The sequence below is a fragment of the Apteryx rowi genome, unplaced genomic scaffold (genome assembly GCF_003343035.1).
Source record: "Apteryx rowi isolate R43461 unplaced genomic scaffold, aptRow1 scaffold_694, whole genome shotgun sequence".
Lineage (NCBI taxonomy): Eukaryota > Metazoa > Chordata > Aves > Apterygiformes > Apterygidae > Apteryx > Apteryx rowi.
This window is the reverse complement of record NW_020450976.1, coordinates 184,189-203,993: the sequence shown is the minus strand read 5'-3', so window position 1 is coordinate 203,993 and position 19,805 is coordinate 184,189. Positions and strand designations below refer to the sequence as shown.

The window sequence follows — 19,805 nt, the reverse complement described above, 5'->3', positions numbered from 1 at the left end:
CCTACTGAAATCAATGAGAAAGTCTTCACTCACTTTAACAGATGTTGAATTATGCATAGGTGTTAGTGTAACCATCTCTTGAGTCTTCAGCTGCAGAAGACTTCTGTATTAGTACTCAGATAACATGAAGTTCTTCACTTAATGTGCTATTTGATCCTCTCTGTGCAAAGTTTAATCTTCACTGTTCATTGGTTTGATATGGCCACTGTTCTTGTGAAGTCTGACTGTCTTACAATTTCTAATGCATTTATTCACGCAGTATGCCTTTTACTTAGAAGTGCGACATTTTCATCTAAATCACTCTGATCTTACAGAATGAGATGTCAGGGTCTCAACAGCATATATTAAGTTATCTAGTTAAAAGAGAAATAGTTGTTATAGAATATACATAGGCAAATAGTATATATGTATGACTAAACATGTTCCTGTACACCTGTAAACATGTAAATGATACAAACTAATGAAATGCTTACCAGTTCAGTGCTAAATTATATATCTAAAAAGCCTAAAAGTATCTATTTCAATTAATATCTTTAAACACCAAACCTTTTACAAGAAGGTAATAACACATGATAAACTGCAGAGCCATGCAGTGAAAGGTATTTACTGTGCACATGCTGACATATAGTTAGTTTTGTGCTCTTTAGACACGTCGCTGGAGACTTGTAAATATATACAAATAAATTAGGTCAGTAAAATTTAGTCTGCAAGTTTTTCATTTGGTGGAAAGAATTATTTATTAGGGGAAGGCTTGTTTTCAATTGGTATCAACAGTTTGGAGTTGGATGTTAGATTAAGACTCTTGGGAGATGTCTAGTGATAGCACAGTAAGAAAGGTGATTAAAGATGAACAGTAAACACAGTTTATGACCTAATTTTGCAGTTATTCACTGCACAGTCTCAGCACCACATTGATATAGTTCTTTCTTATTTTCCTGTATTCTCAGCTTACAGACATTATACAGTATGCAAATAATATATGTAACACACTTATGTGCAATATGTTCCAGCCAGAATTATCCCTAACCCCAAATCCCTTTCTGCCCCCAAATACCTTTCAGCTCCACAGTCATTAACATGACACTAACTTTGAAATTTCCATCTTTATATTTATATTTGAAATTTATACCTGAATTGTGTAGTTAGAGCCCATTTGTACAAAAAGCCCCTGTACCTTGAACCTCTTACTCTTTGAAGGGGTTAAACAGATTGAGACAGTATTGCAGTTCAGTGCCTCATAAATGTACCTTGCAGTCAAGGGTTTTGTCTCCCCCCCGCACTGAATGACAGTTCAATTGTCTCTATCAAGGGTGCCTAGAGGGAGGAATCTATATTTATTAATTCTCTTACCTCAGCAAGACAATATCTCTTTTTTTTGGTCACGTTCAGTTTTCTGATATGCCAAGTGCCCAGACTGAAGACTTTGAATATACAGACTATAAACGCATACACAAATGAAGCAACAAAAGTAGCAATAGATAAATAGATAAAATCATTTTTCCTTCGCTCTGGGCTAAAACAGCAGCTAAGCCGGTTCTTTTCATAAAGCTTTCTTGACTAGTTAAACCAATTGAGCAGCGGGTAGCAGTGATACAGGATCGCATTACAGCAAAGAGCTGCAACAGGAATTGCAGCACTGCTGCGGTTCAGTGAGACTGTATGATTTTTGGCAGGTCAGATTCTGTACTTCCGCTTGCCTTTGAAATGCTATCAGCACCACAGCTGTAGTGGCGTATGGTTACCAAAATATACTGTGATAGTATCGCTAATAAAAAACATAATTTATCCACAGAGAGCTGTACTTATAAATAGGTAATAAATGTCAGTTTCTTTTCTTATAATTATTTTATTTTTTCTTTGACTAATTTCTAAGATTTCCATGGTATTTATTGAGCTCAACTACACATGACTCAGGATCTCTACATTCAAGTCAATAGGGACTGTAAGTATTACACATTGAAAGGTACTTTTTAACCGTCCACAGCTAGATTTCACCTGAAGTTGTTCTGCACTAAGCAAACCTTTGCTCTTCAAGATAAACATGCTGGAGTGTACCCTGTGCCAAAGCTGCTAATTAGACAGACTTCCTGGCAGGGAAGTTTTCTAAGACTGAGGTTCCAGGAAGACACCCCAAATATGAGCCCCATGAACCAGATTCGTGTCGATGGCCTGTGACATCCACGGAGCTCTTTGGGGATACCACAGCTTACCTAGGTGACCATAGCCACAGCCAGTTTCTTGACTATACACATGGAGTTTCCCAAGCCTTCAGATACTCGACAGTCTGAAGAGTCTTACCACAAGTAAGTACAAAACATTCAACAGCACATCAGTGCTTCTTATAACAGTTTCAGAATAATATAAATAAGGGAAGTACTCTGGTCTTATCTCGCTAGAACATTTTTCCCCGACTAGGCACTGGAAGGATTTCAAGTGAAACTATGTCTTTTTTAGAACACATATTCTCTTGTAAAGAAAGCCTAGGGCCAGATTTTCTGTAGTCATTCCCTCAGGGGTTGGTACCTGGTGCCTGTGCCACTGCCACTCTTCACTGCTCCGTCATCGGTGAAATTAATGGTGCCGGTCCAATTTGCCAATTCCTCTCCATTCTGCCAGCTAAACTGCAGCCCTCTAGCAAGAAAACGAGGCAGTTGATATTTGATATCATTCATTAGGTTAACTCTTTCAGCATGAGATCTTATGTCCTTTTTCTTAACACAGTGGATAAGACAGATTCATCAAACACAATAAAAAGATATCAAGAACCACAGGTCTTACTACTGCAAATGATTAACTTTCATTCCTCATAACCAAATTCTGCAAGTCCTTGGCTGCAAACAGCATCAGCCTCCCCATCCAAATTAGAAGGCCAGAAATCATATGTGCTCATTAGCAACACACATGTGCATGGCACAAGGTGGAAATTTCCTTCCCAGAAACACAAGCAGAAAAAGCTGGACACAGTATGGAAAACTGCTGTGGATCCACAGGGCCAAAGAGGCAAACCCCAAACTTCAATTTTACAACTACAGTTGTTATTAAAGGTGGTGGGGACTGGGTCTTTCCTCTGATTTGTTGGCCATGATAGCAAAAGACTTATCATTATTTACGATATTTGATAACTTATCCAAGTCACATGATACTAATTCTTCTTCGTCTTTGGGAAGATGATATTTTTTTAAGCAAATGCATACCACAATCATCACTGCTCCCTGTTTCCCAAACTTTCACAAATCAATTGAAAGTTCTGTGAGGCCTGCAGTCTTCTGGAAACTACCAACAATAGTTTGGTAGGAATTTCACGTATATTTTAAAAAGCTGGGTCTGAAATGTTTGATAGTAAGAGCCAAATCCTTCCTTTAGCTCAGAAGTCAAAGAAAAAGAATCTTGCAGATTGTTATTTTTAATCTTCTCCAGTTTAACCCAATTTCATGATTTTAGAAGCCTGGCAGCTGAGTCGTGAACATTTGGTGCTGCCAAGGCTGAAAGTTAACTCCCTGGCTGGGCTGTGCAGGGACAGCCAGGAAGCGATCTGCCAGCAACCACTCTGCCCGCAACGAAGGGCATCCAGGTCCTGGCTAGGTTTCTTGGTCAACAGACTGATTAGAAGGACTGGAGCATCTCTCAGACCATTTCCTACCTCTAGTTGAATTGGCAGCAGTTATCTGCACAGGAAATTAAGCAGGAAAGGCCTGCGGCATTGAAATAGGGCCTCTTTGCTTGCTGCAGCAAAAAAGGGGAATAGCTCTAAATGGCTCCAAAAACATATGGTAGGAGCTTATTTGTACTGTATCGCAGAAATGTGTGCGCACAGTATTTCCTTGTTGCCACAGTCATTTTAACACATTTATAAATCCCAGTTGGCCTGGGGATTTACATCACCTTGTCTAACTTTAGGTATCTGCAATGCAGGCATGTCCACCCGAGCTAATCATCTTGGTTCTTAAAAATCAGTAGAGAGTGGCTCAATGCAGTCAGTGCAGCCTAGGGACAGATACATCTGATCGAAGGCTGGCCTCTACCCTAGGATGAACTCATCCACTCCCTAAATTCTCCTGACCATACTGACCAGGCCTCCATCAGCAGTACAGGGAGCCCGGGGTGGTTTGTGGTGTGGGCACACACACTAGACAGAAGCATCCCACAGTCTAGGTGAAGTGCAATGCATGTCACAACAAATGTCCTTTTCCTTCCTGAAAACTAGGTGTTGTGAAAGAATTTCTGAAGCTTGCTCTTCTATGTTTTGTGCCTTTTAATCTTTTTGTTTGGCTGTTTTTTATTGAAAACAGACTTTTGGGGGAAAGCATTTTGTGGGGAGAAGGAATTCTGAAAGCAGAAGGGAGTCTTTTAAATACTCAGAATTGAAGACCATAATGAACTACTCTCTGAAACTCCTCCCGTGCCTGATAAGCAGCTACCCACCTCAAAAGGTGGGAGAAAAGCACTATAAAAGGTTTAAAAAGCTTCCTCTGAACCTTTTAAATGCATTTTCATTTCTTGCATTTTCCCCAACTTTCAAATTTTGTGTTTTCAAAAATATGTTTTAAGTATAAAAATGTGAATATTTCAAATACAGAAGCTAATTTTTTGCTCATAGAAGGCCCATTCTGACTCCCTCTTAGTTAAATATATGAATGCAATTCCCCTGCTTTCCAAAAGATCAGGAGAGCTATAGAACAAGTGGAAGAGACTATACTGATTACTATAAGCAAAATGAGATGATACCACACACTTATAACTTGCCATCAGCTTGGAAAGAGCTACTTTGGTGATCAGCTTAGAGGATCAGATCAAACACAAAAAATATAACAAGCAAAGACTTCTCTTCAGCCTCTCCTGAGATTTAAATTATCATCTGGAAGGATCTTTCTCCTTCCACTGACTATAAGGGTTATGAGTTATGGCCTTACCTTCCACTGACCTCTGACTATTTTTATCAGCTGAGGTTGCCCAGGGTGACTACTTCTGAGTAGAACATTGGTGTGAAGAAATAAGAGACAATTCTCACTTTAATGAAGACACCTTCACTTTTAGCCTTGTTGAAATAAACACTCATGATTCTCTCCTATGTACCACACAGTCTTAACACATTTTTCTGTTGCTCTTTATGACCCTGATGGAAAAGCATTTCATTTCAATGTATATGTCCTTCTAAAAGGTATCTAAAGGTATGCCCTTAAAAATAGGTTTTAACTGCTAAGGGCAGCAGTGAATGATACATGAGAAGAAATAGTAGAATTGTGGGAAAAACAAGTTTGATTTGAACTTTTTAATTGGATTTAAGTTAGCAATTTGGGGTTTGGATACTTGTTTGCAAACTGAAACAGACAGCAGCAATCTAGCTATATAGCTGATATTGGTGTGTCCTTCAGAGTTGAACTCTCCTAAAACACAGCCATTATTCTGGCAGATGAAAAGAAGACTAAAACATGCAGCAAGGTTCCTTCCCCTTGTACATCTCTGCTCCGCAAGTAACAGCTGGAAGTAAAGCTAAGCAAATGCTCAAAGGCAGAGGGGAGAATCTGTTCACAAAGCAAAAGAAATGAGACAATCACTCTTCAATGCCCTCCTCTCGTCAAGCCTTTTTTGGGAACACTGTGTACTGCAGCTGAGGAACCCAGTTGAAAGGAGGACATGTGAATTTTGGGTAAGATCCAAGAGGAGATCAGGAAGACTAACGCTGAGGAATGGTAGATATGTCTTACGAGGAACAGCTTAAAATACTTAGCTTTGAAATGGCAGAATGGGGGATCTAATTAAGGTACAAAAATATCTAATGAGGGCAAGCAGGGGTCTGGGTATGAACCTTCTCCTCCTACATGGTAAGGACAAATCACAAGGTTGCTGGCTGAGCTCAGGATCAGTAGCAAGCGTCTGATCCTGTACCGCAGGAGCAGAGAAAGGTGGCTATGTGGTGTTCTCCTTCTGACAAACAGGAACTCATGAGTTTAACACCACATGGACTTAGAGCACAAAATACATCTCAGAAGAAACGTTATGCTGCTCATAAGACTGTGTGTCTCACTGAGAGTCTGCTGTACAAGGTTTCTGTACTGCGTTTTCTGGAGTAATGGTACAATAAACCTATTCCTCCTGTTAAGAACAACTCCCATAAATAAAGGTTTGTAGCATCAGGACTGAGTAGAAATTGAGAATGAGTCATTTGAAAACACTGACCTGAATTAATTCTGTCCCTAACAGGATTATCGAGAGTTTTACCATTGATTTCAGTCAGCCTAGAATTAGGAGATTTCAAGTTAAAAAATATGGAATTTGCTTATCATCACAGTTGTGAGGGAAACCTTGCAACTCTAAGTATTCATAAATCCTGTCTGCCTGAATCTGTAAACAGCCTGAGAAAATAGATCAGAGATGCGAACTGCTCCACCAGTATATTTCTTTGGGATATTATGGTAGTGAAAATCTAGCACATTCACTCTCAGCACTAACTATCTTACATTTTAATAGGCAGACAAAGAAGAGGTAAATTAAGCTTCTGTGAATAAGAACTGCAATAGGAAAGCATATGCAGAATGGAAATATGGAAAAGGAAGAGAGAAAGAAGCAGGACAAAGAAGAGGGTGAAAAAAATTAAAAGAAGGGGAGAAAAACAGGAACTGGAGGTAGACATATTGGTCCTCTATGTAATTAGAACAGTTTATGTCAAATAATCAAAAAAAAAAAAAAAAAAAAGCTTGGGATCATTACCGATGTCTCCTGATGGTGGAACTGGGCCACTTGCTCAATATGTCCTAATGTTATTTCCTTCTAAAATTAGCATGGTTCCCCAATGCATGATGCTGATGATGACAAGGGAAGTCTTTACAAAAGATGTAATAACCAGAAACACTCTTATTTCAGAGATGTTTCATTTTGCGCATTGACTTTGAGCAAATTTCTCATCAGGAGAGTTCTGCTGTGGGCGAAAGGAGTATTTATATACTGGTTTATAGACATCAGTAATCACAGGACTTATCTCTAACAAATATGAGTATAAACACCCTTGTATGAGCAAACTCGCTAAGTTGGATGTCTTAGCAATAAAGACACACAGTTTCAAGTAAATGTCAAAGCAGTATTTTGATCCTAATCAGTAGCTCTAAATGTTGAATCAGTGTGTGGTCAAATAAACACTGGCATAACGTGAGGATAGCGGGAGGGGGTGAAAAAGAACCAGAAAATTAACGAAGCAGCCATAATTCTGAAGGGCTTGTCAAGACCGGCTGTCAAGAAGTAGCAGGATGCAAAGCAAAAAGCCTGTTGCTGTAATCCAAACAAGAAACAGCAACTGCGCAAGTGGGGGTTTTAATGGCAGCGAATGTCAAACAATTATGGGGGTTTTGAACTATTAAACAGACAAGCATGAACAAGTGGATAGACTGCAGCAAGAAGCTCAGGAGCCATGCTGCCGCCTCATCACAGAGATCCCACCTCAGGAGTGTCTCACTGCCTTTCCGAAAATCCAGCTCAAACAAGAGGGCAAGGCTCTTATACAGGAGGTATTCTACAGCTAGTAAACGGAGAAGACCCAGAAGGCTTTATGTACTTGCTGGCACCCTGCCTGGGCTCTAACCAGACAGCAGGCCATGATCATGCATGCTGCAGATTTTTTCAGGGAAGACCTTCATGCTTTCGAGGCATAAGAGCAGACTGGGGCAAGCGGCTGAATAACACAGCGATCAGCACCTATGTGTAACGAGGACTGAACGGCCACCAGGGCATCACACGGACGGCATGAGAAGGCTTGGAAGAGCACGTTCTCCTCCAATGCCAACCTGTTCCCCAAAACAGCCAGCTCACCTTATTTTATCCCACTCAGCGGGTTATTTCCACTCGTCTTTCAAGGTGACAGCCACTACTACCCCATCCTGCATCTATCAGAGGCAGGCTGAATAAATCCAAAAGCAAGCAAAAGCAGACACAAAACACTGTCACGTTGTATCTGTGAAGCAAAGCCAAAATCTAACTCTGTTTGCTGGTCCCACAGATGGTCAGGCAAGGTGGAAGCAGAGGGTAAAAAGAGGACAAGAATGCCTCCAAGAGCAAGACAAATTGCTACATTTTCCTTCTGAACTCCATCTCCTATTTGTCTTCACTTTCTCTGCTCTTTCTTTTTCTAATTCTCACATTTCTTCCCTATGTGACTAGCTAGGCCCCTTGCAGAGAGCCCAGCAGGGAAAGATGTCAGCAAGCCCAGCTTTTCTGAATCTGGCTCCTGTTTCAATTGTAAGTTAATAGCATCTACATTAATTATATACACTGTTAATAATTTTAAAATCACATTTCTACAGACCCAGTCATGGTACTGTGTGCTGTTACACGCTGCCCAAACACAGAAGCCATACGYAGCCCTTGCAGCAGACAGCCTAGGCCATGCATCGGCTTCCTGAACTCAGTGGAAAATTACTTACTTCCACTGTACCTGTTTCCCTCTTTCCTAATTCTTGTGCCCTTGAGAGGAAGAACTAAAGACTTGCATGTTAATGCTCATGAAATGGAAAGTCCCTAGACTTGTAACAGTCCCTAGACTATAGTCCCTAGACTAYAACAGGGATGTCACAGAGGTATAGGAAAGTCATATGGTTAATCTTGCTGAAGATTCAGTTCCTTCTTTCTGCAAAATAAGGAGAACATGACTCATTGTGTCCACAGGGTGCATGGAAAATAAAACAATGGTATGCATGAATGACCTGCACTGAAAACACTTACTAAAATGGACCAGAGACAATGAGGAGATTGGATAAGAAAGGGGAATAATAACAGGAATCTGCAGTGTGACAGGCTGATGCACGAGCGAAGACAAGGATAGGAGCTGATGGAGATAACAGCAAGTGGAGTTTGAGAGAAAACTGGGGATCCTGCTGTGTTTGCTGAAGAAACAGCAAGCTTATTCACGTTGCACTTGAAAAGATTTCAGAGGGGCTTGAAAATGTTTTAATTCCTAGATGCTATGGGGTAAAGCATTCATTAAGGAGCACTGAGATCTTGGCATCAAACCAGAACCAGCAGAGAGTCAAGGCAGACTAGCCTCTGTGTCCAAAACCTCCCCTTTGCTGACAAAAGGGCTGGACTCAGTAACCCAAGACAGTCAAGTTAGATGACGAGTGAGAGGCACATGCTTACTTTAAAAATTTATTATCACTTTGAAAGCTCCAATCCATTTTTAAATAAATATTCAAGGCACAGCAATCTAGAAAGACACAATATGGATGAAAGAAATGCATATCTGTCTGTAACGAGTCCAGGTCCAGATCCACCTGGGCTGTAATGGCAGTAGAAAAGTGTGTGAATTGGCCTCTTTCAGTGGAGAATCCGTGGGCATAATCCTGCCACACACAGCATGAAGAAAGAGATCAAACATTTCTGGGACCAGCTCACATACTTGAGCAGGATGCTCCCATACGTGACCACGTATGCCCACACGTGCTCTTATGTGAGTCGATTGTAAAACTCAYGTTTGCATTCAGCGGAAGCAGATTTGAGTCTGACCTGTCCGGTTTTGAAATATCCTTATTTCTCGAGTAAAATGAGCAAAATGCCAGTTTTAGTCTGGATACATACACATGAATATTTCTGCTCACTGCATTAATAGAGACCAATCAGATATGAAATCTTCGTCTCAGTGATCTACGGCTGTGATGTCTGTAGCTGCACAGGCGGCCTAATGACCTTGCAAGTTGGGGAATTGATGAGCTGATTCCTTGTTATCTTACTGGGAGAAGACCATTAAAAAAGGCTTTGAAAATGTATGAAATCATGAAGGAGAGCAAAACTGATATATTCACAATGAAAGGAAGAAATCAAACAGCATGGGTCTCATGAGAAGCAAAATATGGATGGAGAATGCTGGAAATGGGCACATCTGGTTCATCACACATTGGGTTAAACAGTATTACACCAGGGACAAGCTTGGCCCGACATGTTAGAGGGAAATAGTAGTAATAAAGTGGTGGAGGAGTCTGTTTTGACTAGCACATAGAGCAAAATTGGAAACATAGGTGGGAAGCTTCTGGATTATAACCACTATTATACAGAAAAAAAGGTTTTCTTTCATGTAGCACATTTCACATTTGGGATCCACCTTGTATCAGATATTCATATACATCTTCTGAAAAAAAACTTATCTAAAATCACTTCCCAAGAAAGATAAAATAGACCCAACACTAACATTCAGCTAGTCTGCTTACAATGGAAGAAGTGTTGACCAGGATACCAAGGACATCAAAGGCTACCTTTCAAAACAATACAGACTTTCCATTTCTGGTCTGTGGCTGGAAGATAAACATGCGAGGAGGAGTAGCTACTTAGCTTGGATTTATTTTGTAATAATTATTAATAATTAAAATATTATTTGTAATAAGTAGGGGAAACATAAAATCCACAACAGAATGAGCTGACAGTGAGGAAGGTTGTGAACTTTTCTAGARGAAAGGCCAACCAAGCCCCAAGCACACTGAGAGTCACAGGAAATCCCAAATATTTTAATAGATCAGCAAATTCTGCCAGCATTTGAGACGACAGCTCGGTGCAAAGATACCTGACCCAGCTTGGGTACCACAAGCAATCTCACCACACCATTAGAGATCTGACTGAACCAATTGTTTTGCATCTCGTGTTTCCAAAGCTAATATATTTAGAAGCAGATCAAGCATCCCTACACTGCACTATATTCTGCAGTGTAAACATACCCAATTGCACAGAGGATCTGTGCTGATGARGGTGAGCAAAATGCCATTTAGAGTCAATGTGTCTGTACTCAATATTAGCCGCAGGAGTGGGCAATAGTCCCTCTCTCCACACATAGAAGCAGAAGGCATGATCTCATGCTACCATGTGTGCACGCCCTCCAAGCAGCTGACTGCACAAGCTTTTCAACTGGGACTGTGAAAATTGTAGCCTTGACTGTATTTGTTCTTACGGAAAGTGCYGTGAAACTACTAGTGACGGAGATTGCTTTTTAAGGTTTTCACCATGAGAACTAAAGCATAAAACTAAATAAATAAAGAGGGGATGGAAGGACCGTGACTCTCTGCAGGGCCAATGAAGAAGCAGAATGGATGCAAGTAACTGAGGGCAAGGACACCTCAAAGAAATGGGAGGTTGACTCCACAATTTGCCTGAGGGAGACATGGACTGCTGAGCAATGAATACACTTGAATTAAAAAATAAGAAAGGAAATGAAAAAGCAATCAAGGGTAAGAATGAGGCACAGTGAAAGGAGGAAAATGCAAAGCTTTGCACAGTGATTAGGTCTGAACAGAACTCAGAGAGTGTAAGAACGATCAGGAAACTCAGGTCAAGAAAAAAAGACTGAATTACCAGGACATCTGCAAGAGTAGCCATGGAGGCGAGCGCTCACAGCTAGAGCCGTGGGGGATACAGGTGTAGCAGAACTCAAAATCCCAGGGTCCAGACAGCAGAGAAACAAGAGGAACGGAGCTGCATACCAAGGCATCCCACCCAACCCTTCGGAGGGGGTTAGATCCCCAAGAAAAGCATACCCAAAAACCAGTGCGCCGAACAAGAAGCCAGCTGAGATAGTCAGTGGAAAATGATGAGAAAGGTGACTTAATTCCCATTCCTCTCACAGAATTAGGGTTCTTCCTTACTGAGATACATATTTACGCTTATCTATGAGCCTTCCCCTCCTGCACTTGAATTCATAAAATACCATGTTTATGGGAGGGCCCTGGGAGGAACAGAACAGCAGCAGGCGAGCACCATGGATTAGACAGGATTTATGGATTTGACTTTCCACAAATGTAGGTAATGCTGAATTTCATACTTGCTCACATACACAGAGGGCAAGCATCTACATTTTTCAAAACAAGATAAAAAAACAGACAGCAGGGTTATAACAGATATGCTTTTGAAAGAAATGTCACAGGTTTTAAACCAGTTTGGATGGAAGGGATTTGTTTTACCGGTTTTGAATGATGGATGTTGGCAGAACTTGACCATTACTTTCTCATACAGAAGCAACGTATCTGCGTAAATTACAGAAAGCAGAGTTATCCCAGTTATTAAGCAAAATGTTCAAAAAGATCTATTTGAATGGATAAAAGTAGGCCTAGATCCCCACGCAACAGAGGGACAAAAGCAAGCTGCTGCTGGCTATTCTGTGGATCAGAATTAGGATTTAACTGACCCCGTATTAATCAGTAAGGGTGATGAACACCTTTTTGGTGGTTAACAGGACCCAAACAACCCGCCACTCAGGGGCAAGAAGCTTCTGCAGAGCTACTGCAGCTCAACACAATTCAAATCCTATGCGAACTAATATTTCCATGCTGGATGTGCTTATGGGGAACCCGACTAGGGACTGCCCGGTAACCACAACCTGCAAAAGGGACAAGCGTCCGTAGGTCACCCTGTACCAACTCACATCCCCTGTGGTTTGAGGTCAGGAAGAGCCTGTAACACACCAGGCAATCGCACAGACCTCAGGCTAACGCAATTTGCACGCATTTAAAAAATGGAATAAATGAAAAAGGAAAAATTCGTTATCTTAGATTACTGTACACTAGGGAATGGACAAGGACTGGCAATTCACAGAGAAGATCTGCAAGGGTTTTTGCCATTTTAGCAGTAGAGGTGCAAGATAATAATGTTAGGAATAAAGTAAGTCTACAGGGAGCAGGGATTCAAACACTGCCTGCCTTCTCCATCTCAGCCACAGAGAGCACTGATGCTAAAACTTTTGCCACTTGATGTTTTTCTTTAAAAGCCAATGAAAGTGATGAGTCAGAAAAAACTCCCGGTGACAGAAGATAAGATATCGGTTTCGGGACCCTTTTCACAACAAAAGCCTCTATTGCGACCTGTGATAGAGCTGTCAATGTTTGCACGTTTTTTGCAGAGCTTTAATTCACAGCTCATGTACTTGTGAGCTCTCTCCTTTTATTTAATCTGGGAAGTCAGGAACATTATGTAAAGCAACCAACAGCAGAAATGAGAAAGGGAATGGGACCAGGAGCCGGGAATGACTTTGGAGGCAGCTGAGTGCCCTTCTCCATCCCATTGCCACCTCTCTCCTGAGCTCTCCCCCAGCGCTGGCTCTGGTGCTCCTCCAACCTCTCAGGGCATGTGGCTGGAGAGAAGTTCAACGTACTAAATGAACTACCCAGAGCAATGCCAGCAGCATCTATTATGGACCAGTCATAGGAAGATGTAGGAAATCAGTGGGATAGACATGCTGAATAGAGGGGAAAATCAGGGAAGTCAGGGCTTTGCTGTCTCCTGAAGTTCCCAGTTCCCTTCTTCTCTGAAGAAAACAGATGAAAAACAAGACCTGCTTTGCACAAAACCCGGTCAGGGATTCAGCGAGGTGACTCATGGGTCGCATGTCATTTCCCTGGGATAATATTTCACTTTGGTTAGAAACGGAGGGGGCACAGGACTGTGTGTTAGAGAGATGACTCATTAGGTGACCTTCAGCTCATGTCTCTTGGGGAAAGATATTTAAATGGAAAGAGAGTTTAAACCCTGGAATAGATGGTTTTAGGAAGGCTAACATCTTTGGAGGGTGTTAAGAACAGGGCAGAGGGACGCCTGCCAGGCAGGGACCTCTCGGTGGACTTGAGTTGGCTGCAGTTCCCCAGTACAGTTTAGGAGAACATGCAACTCAGGCCATATGCAGCCCCTGCATCCAGATTGCAACTGCTGCTCTCCCTGATATAAGTAAGATTTGATCTTGTTTGACAGCATGGTATATAAGCGACCCCTCAAGGTCTAGACCAGCTTTATTTTCTGTGCTTTATTTGTTCCTCATTTGCCCATACTGTGCAAAAGTTGATCATAATATATCTTTCTTATGAGGGTAAGGAAAGGGGTAAAAGCTGTCTTGGAACTGATTTGCAATTGTTGTATAAAAACAGCTTCAGAAATACCAAAATGGTGGTATAAACTCAAGCTGTAAGAGTCTGAGAGTAATTATAGGGTGCACACACATACAYAGGAGTGATGTTTTATTCTCATTTAAAAGACATAAAGCTTTCAAATAATGCAGACTGCCTGCATATGAAGGCTTACCGTTTCTTGCTGCGTGACTGAATTACTGTATGTGCCCCCTCTGACAGACTCCAGTGTAATCTTTGTTTAAAGTCTTTAATAGCTTTTAAAATAAGTTCTTCTCACTTGTGGCCTGAAAAAAAAAATGTTTTTAAAGCAACAGATTCACTTCTGCAGCTGACACTCTGTGCAGAAATCAGGCTGCTAGAAAACCAGTATTTAGCAGAGTTCCTGCCAACAGAATAYAGGTATATAATAAATTATTCTGATAGCTTTCCCTTGCCAAAGCAGGCAAGGACTCTCCTATTGATCTCCCCTATGCCACAGGTTGGGCGATGAGAACAGTGACCATTTCAACATTTTTTATGGTAGTGGCAGTTTCCTGATGTAATCCAGCATTATTCCCTGCTGGCCACGCAAAAGCTCACAAAAAAGGCCAGACCTCAGCCGAGCATCTGACTCAAAGGAAAATTCAGCGGAGAGCCAAGCACTGGGAAGATGAATCAATACACAAGCAAGCTGCAGCTCTGGATTTAAGCAGAAGTCCACCGCATTTAACCTACTTTAGCAGATCAATGCGGCAGATTTTTAATCAACATATTAATCCTAAAATAAAAATAATTACCCCGGAGATCCGTATTAAAGTCCCTTAGTTATATCTCATTTCATCATTCTTTTCACTCGGGATCAAGAGCTACAAAGCCCAGAGTTTCCCAGTGCCATTTTCCCACTTAGAGTTTCCCTGCTCGCTGGGACTTGAGCTGATGCTGGGAGCACGAGCCATTTGCCTGGCCGAGAGCACCCACATCCATCCCTCTTGGATGAAACTCTGGTGAAAAAAATGGGTGGGCAGGATTCGGCCTTCTAGGTGCAGATGGCACAAGACAAAACAGCAGGGGAAGGAGTGAAGAATGTTGTACGGTGTTTGAAAAATGCGGGAATGCCTATAAATCTGATAGCTACGTCCTCTCCCTTTGCCAGGAGAAAGAGAAGGCCCTAACTGGAGTCTGGATCCTTTCCTGAATTTCCCTGAGTGGTTGGGACTTACCACAGTATTTCCTTCCCGGAGCAGCCTCTCCTGCCTGCAGTCCCGCTATCCTTGTGGGCGGGCTTTCGGGCAGCCGCAGGACGGCCAGGCTCCACGACACCGTCCGCAGGGAGGTTCGGGTGGGAAATCTGCTTGTAAGGGCAGCTGGCACAGCACGACTCACCGCCATACAGCTAACTTTTCCACCTTCTCCTCTTTCCCCAGAAAAGGGTGACTTTGTCCAGACTGCTTACTGGGAACAGTTCCTGGGCTATGCTGTCCCCTGAGTTGTGTCCATGCTGCTTGTTTTAGGTCAGCTTTATAGATTCCCCTTCCCTCGCTGGCCTTTACCCATTTCAACCATCTTCTTGCAGAAAAGCAAACTAGGCCTTGGGTTATATTTAGGCTTAAAAGCACCGTACATTTACTGGACTACTACTTCAGGGCAATTTTCAGGTTTTTCTAAGTACACTAGGGAATTTTTTCCCGCCGCCTCAGGAAAAGGCCCGGAGGCCTGCCAGTGTTGCGAATGTAGGGATGCGAGCACAGGCTATCACCAAACAAGCAGCATATCGAATATTAGCGAGTAACTAGCCTTCAGTTTAGCCGGTGTCCTCAAGTTCCAGCTTGGCAAACGGCACCGACGCTATAAATATCCCACTTCCTCTCTGTGAAGAGGCTCTCCAAAACCACCAGCTCAACTGTGTTCCCTGGAGGTGCAAGCTATAACGTGTCCGAGAAGCTCGTAGCCGGTGTCAGCTTGTAACAGGGGACTTAATACAGGAGGTTTATGAAAGAAGAGACTAAGGGAAGGTTACATGCACCTCTGCACGGAGCGGCACCAGCGAGCAAACGGCCTGCGAATGGTCCTTTTGCTTTCTCCCCGCCAGCTGAGTGCAAATGGCAGATCGAAACCATAACATAATGCAGAACGAGAGAGCARGAGCAGGAAAGAAAAACCAAAAAGTACCTTCATGATAATATTAGGGTAACTATGTAGGCAGCTGGGTAAATCACCTTTCTATTGCTAATAACTGACGGGCTGAGGCTGCCACATCCTGCACTTCTATTTCCGTGAAAGGTGGGAACTAGTGGTAACCAAGAAAGGGGTCTAAGTGCTTTTTGTCTGTACTGGGGATGGTGGGGAGAAACCCTCTTTGAGATCTTCGATGTGACAAATAAAAGCCAAAGAAACAAATTATTAAAATCTGGAACTAAAAACTTAAATAAACAGTGTTTGCTAGTCACAGTGACAAAACGTACAGTCAGCCCCTGCTTTGGCCCCTTTGATGGCAGAGCACTCAAGACTAGAGGGGTTTTTTGCAAGGTTGGAAGTCAGACATGATCCTTTTTTGCAGTCTCTGAAGGCCACTGATGGCAGAAGAGGCTCCCAGGGTATGAGGCAGGATAGAAACTCAGGAGAAGAGTTTTACTGGTATCTTCTCACTGTTTTTCTTTTACTTTACCATTTTTTATTTCAATTTATACTTGGGATTTATTTTCCACTTACTCTATCCTGCTGCAGTTATTTGTGCTTAGGAAAACAACTAGGGYTGCAATGCCTTTAGGACAAATGGGAAAAACTGAAAAAATAAGGCGAGACCTCAACTGGCCATCAAGTCATCCCTCTCAGCACCAAGGCAGCTCGGTACTACACCACCTAACATACTCCTGAAGCCCCCAAAGATGGAGATTTTAAACCTCCTTAGGTGGTCTTACCCTTAAAAAGTTTCCCCGTATGTCTGGATCTAAATCTTTCCTGCTGTAACTTAAGCCCATGACTTCTTGTCATCACGGGAGTTGTCAGAGCAATTTGTTTATGACATTCCTCGTTGCAGCAACTGTTTGGGTATTTCAAGACAGTTATCACCTCTCCCCCTGATTTACTCTAAGCTAAACAAAAACAGCTTTTTCAGACTTCTCTCATTTATCATGTTTTCTACACCTCTGCTCATTCCCAATGCTTTCCTTTGGCTCCTTCCAACTGGATCACATCTTTCTGGAAGTGAGGTGTCCCAAACTGGACCGAGTCCCCCAACCAAGGCCTCACTGCTGAGCAGGGTGCACAAATTGCTCCGTCTCTTAACTACAGTGCTCCCATTTATACATATTATTATTATCCTTGCTATTCCCCCCAGTGAGAAACATTTTCCGATTGTCAGCATTTTGCTTGCTCTTGGCACTAGATGAGTTGCCAGCTAGGCAAGAACCGAACCATTGAACTCTTTTGGCAAATCACTCCTAAATTACAGTAGAAACTTCCATMGTAGCTACCTACACTATTGAAACCCACTTACCTCAAAGCATGTAAGAGAAATGTTCCCCTTTAAAAATCACACAAACCACAACACTTCAGACCAGATTTAAGTAAAATAAACCCTGCGTGGGTCAAGGTTAAACACTTGAAGATCCCCACTGGTGTTTGCTGTAACAAGAGCAGTGCCATTTTCAGATCAAAGACTGATGTGATCTACAACAAATCAGCCTCAGCAGTAAATTCATGAGAAGACAGCAGTGAAAATATAAAGCAATCCCTTTGCTATTTGGAACACTAACATTGCTACTTTGATTTTAGGAAAAGCATCTGCATTTTTGTTTCTAACAACGTTAAAGTTTCGACAAGTGCATACTGCCATAATTTGACCTCTCAAGCCATTTCAGCTTGAATTTACATACGGTGAAAAGCCTATATCGCACTGTCTGATCAGAGGCAGACACCCCGCTGGTAGAAGTCAGTCTAGCTTAAGTAAGACCTAGATTTGTACAGCAGCTGAAGATTAAAACACAATCCAACAAATAAACAAATCCTATCCTACCTAACATTGTCCTTTACTAACGGTCTAAGAGACATTACAGATGCCAGATGCATCTTCCCAAGAGAGATTAACCTTGTCAGCACAACACTGAGGAGTTGTTTGAGCCTGTGTAACAGTACAGCTGGGTCTCAGATTCAATTCAGGTTTACCAGACAACTTTTTCCATTCCCTCACGTCCCCCCTTACCTTTTGAGATAGTTTCTCCCATAGAGGATCTGCTGCAGCAAGGTGACCACGGCAAAAGCGCAGATGAATATGAAGAACAAAGTTCTGTTTCCCAGCAAATCTCTGCTCGATGAAGGGTCAGTGTATCCCATCCTTAAAAGCCGCTGGAGCTCCGCCGGGTGAAATTCAGTCCATTGTCGCGTTCATGCCCTTTTCGCGGGGAAGCAGAGGGGAACGCTTGCCGGCTTTTCTATGAGAAATCCAAGGACAAGGTATCCCATTGTTCAGCCCTGCTGCCCCTTCCTTGCCCCTTTTGGATGTTAGCTCCAGGATTGTGCGCAATGGCTTGCTTCCAGCGTAAAGTTTCCGGGAGATTCAGACGTGGGTAACATCTAAAATCATCTCTTCAGAGCTCTTTCGGCGCAGGCAGTCTGTGCTGTGCGAGAGGCATTCTGTTCCCTCTAAGCCTCTCTCGAAAACCCGCTGCTAGCAATTATCTACTTCARTCCCATTTTCATATTCCAGATGGGGGAAGCTGCAAATAAACCAGCAAACTGCAGCCAATGGCAAACACAGGGCTCCGGCAACCCGCTTTGGAAACACATAGCCGTCAGCTCGTCTTCGCTTCTGCTCAGCGATTGCAACGAAATGCACTTGCGAGGCGACGTGACTGGGGTGTGCTATTATTGAACAAGTATGTAATGATCATGAGGATTTCATTCAGTCCCCTGCAAAAAACAACAGCAGCAATCTGGTGAGGCTAGCAGGGAAGCTGCAATTTGTGTAGCAGCGTGCCATCCGTCCCCTGCCTTCGGTACCGGAACATTTGCATGCAGAACACGGTGCCTTTAGTCACACACCGCTCGCTATTTGGGCTTCTACGTTTCCCCTGGTTATTCCTCCAGAGTAAGCATAAGCAAGGTCACTGTGCATCTCTTCAAGGACAGAGCTCTCCGTTCCTGCATGCTGATTTATCGGAGGCTCTGAGTAGCCTCACAGCCGCAGAGAGGGAGACTGCCTCTCAGTGCAGGCTCGAAAAACTATTCATTTAAAGAGACAAATATTCTGCTTGCTCCTGTGCCGTGAACAGTTCTGTTTTGAAAGCGTGAAGCACCAAGACTTTATCTAGGGCCAGCGTAACTTTTAGGAAAGCTGCCCGTTGTCAGGAGGGGCGCGATTCTGCTCCCAGGGCAATCAGCGGGAGTCCTGCTGTTGAGTTCGGTGGGAGCAAAATCTGCCCCCAGCCTTTCGCTTCTTAAAACAAATGCCTATGAAAGCTTTCTCCGTAAATGAAGTGTCTTGGCTAGGGGGTTGTTTAACCCCAATAACTGAGTGGGATAAGTATTTTGAAAGCAAAGCGAGGAAAAAATCCTTCATCTAAGAGAAGGGTAAGATTTTTACGTGAATAAATTTTCCAACAGTTAAATCAGCATATGCAAAATGCTGCCGTGTGCCAGCAGCCCAGCTGTGTGAAGCAGCAAGCRGGGACTGTTTCTCGACTCTGCCTGAGCTGTAATCGGTGCCGCATGGGAAGAAGGGCCAAAGGTAACTTTGTGTGACCTGTTCAACCCTGTTCCTGAAGCTAGGGCTAGTCCTCCGCATCAACTAAGGCAATTTAGGCAAGAGAAACAAAAGGCTAAAGCAGGCCTTACCTATCTTTAAGCGCGTAACAGAGGTGTCTCAGGTAGGAACCTGGTCACCCTGAGCTCCTTTTGCAGACACAAACCTCCAAGGGGAGATCCAACCCTTTGGAATCCCTTGGCTGTAGTCAAGGTGCAGAATCCAGG

The 19,805-nt window shown here is 42.7% G+C and overlaps 1 protein-coding gene across 3 annotated transcripts in view; it reads right to left on the bottom strand.

Moving 5' to 3' along the window:
• The window catches only part of ST8SIA5 (ST8 alpha-N-acetyl-neuraminide alpha-2,8-sialyltransferase 5), a 40,483-nt gene extending 22,313 nt beyond the window's left edge, over nucleotides 1-18,170 (bottom strand). For 2 of the 3 annotated variants that reach the window (XM_026086436.1, XM_026086437.1), the window contains exon 1: nucleotides 18,040-18,170. In XM_026086436.1, the coding sequence (XP_025942221.1) occupies nucleotides 18,040-18,170 (131 nt within the window). Of the gene's footprint in view, nucleotides 1-2,523; nucleotides 2,632-18,039 lie in introns of all 3 variants that reach the window. The other variant, XM_026086435.1, reaches the window with a different exon arrangement.
• Nucleotides 18,171-19,805: the final 1,635 nt, after the last annotated feature.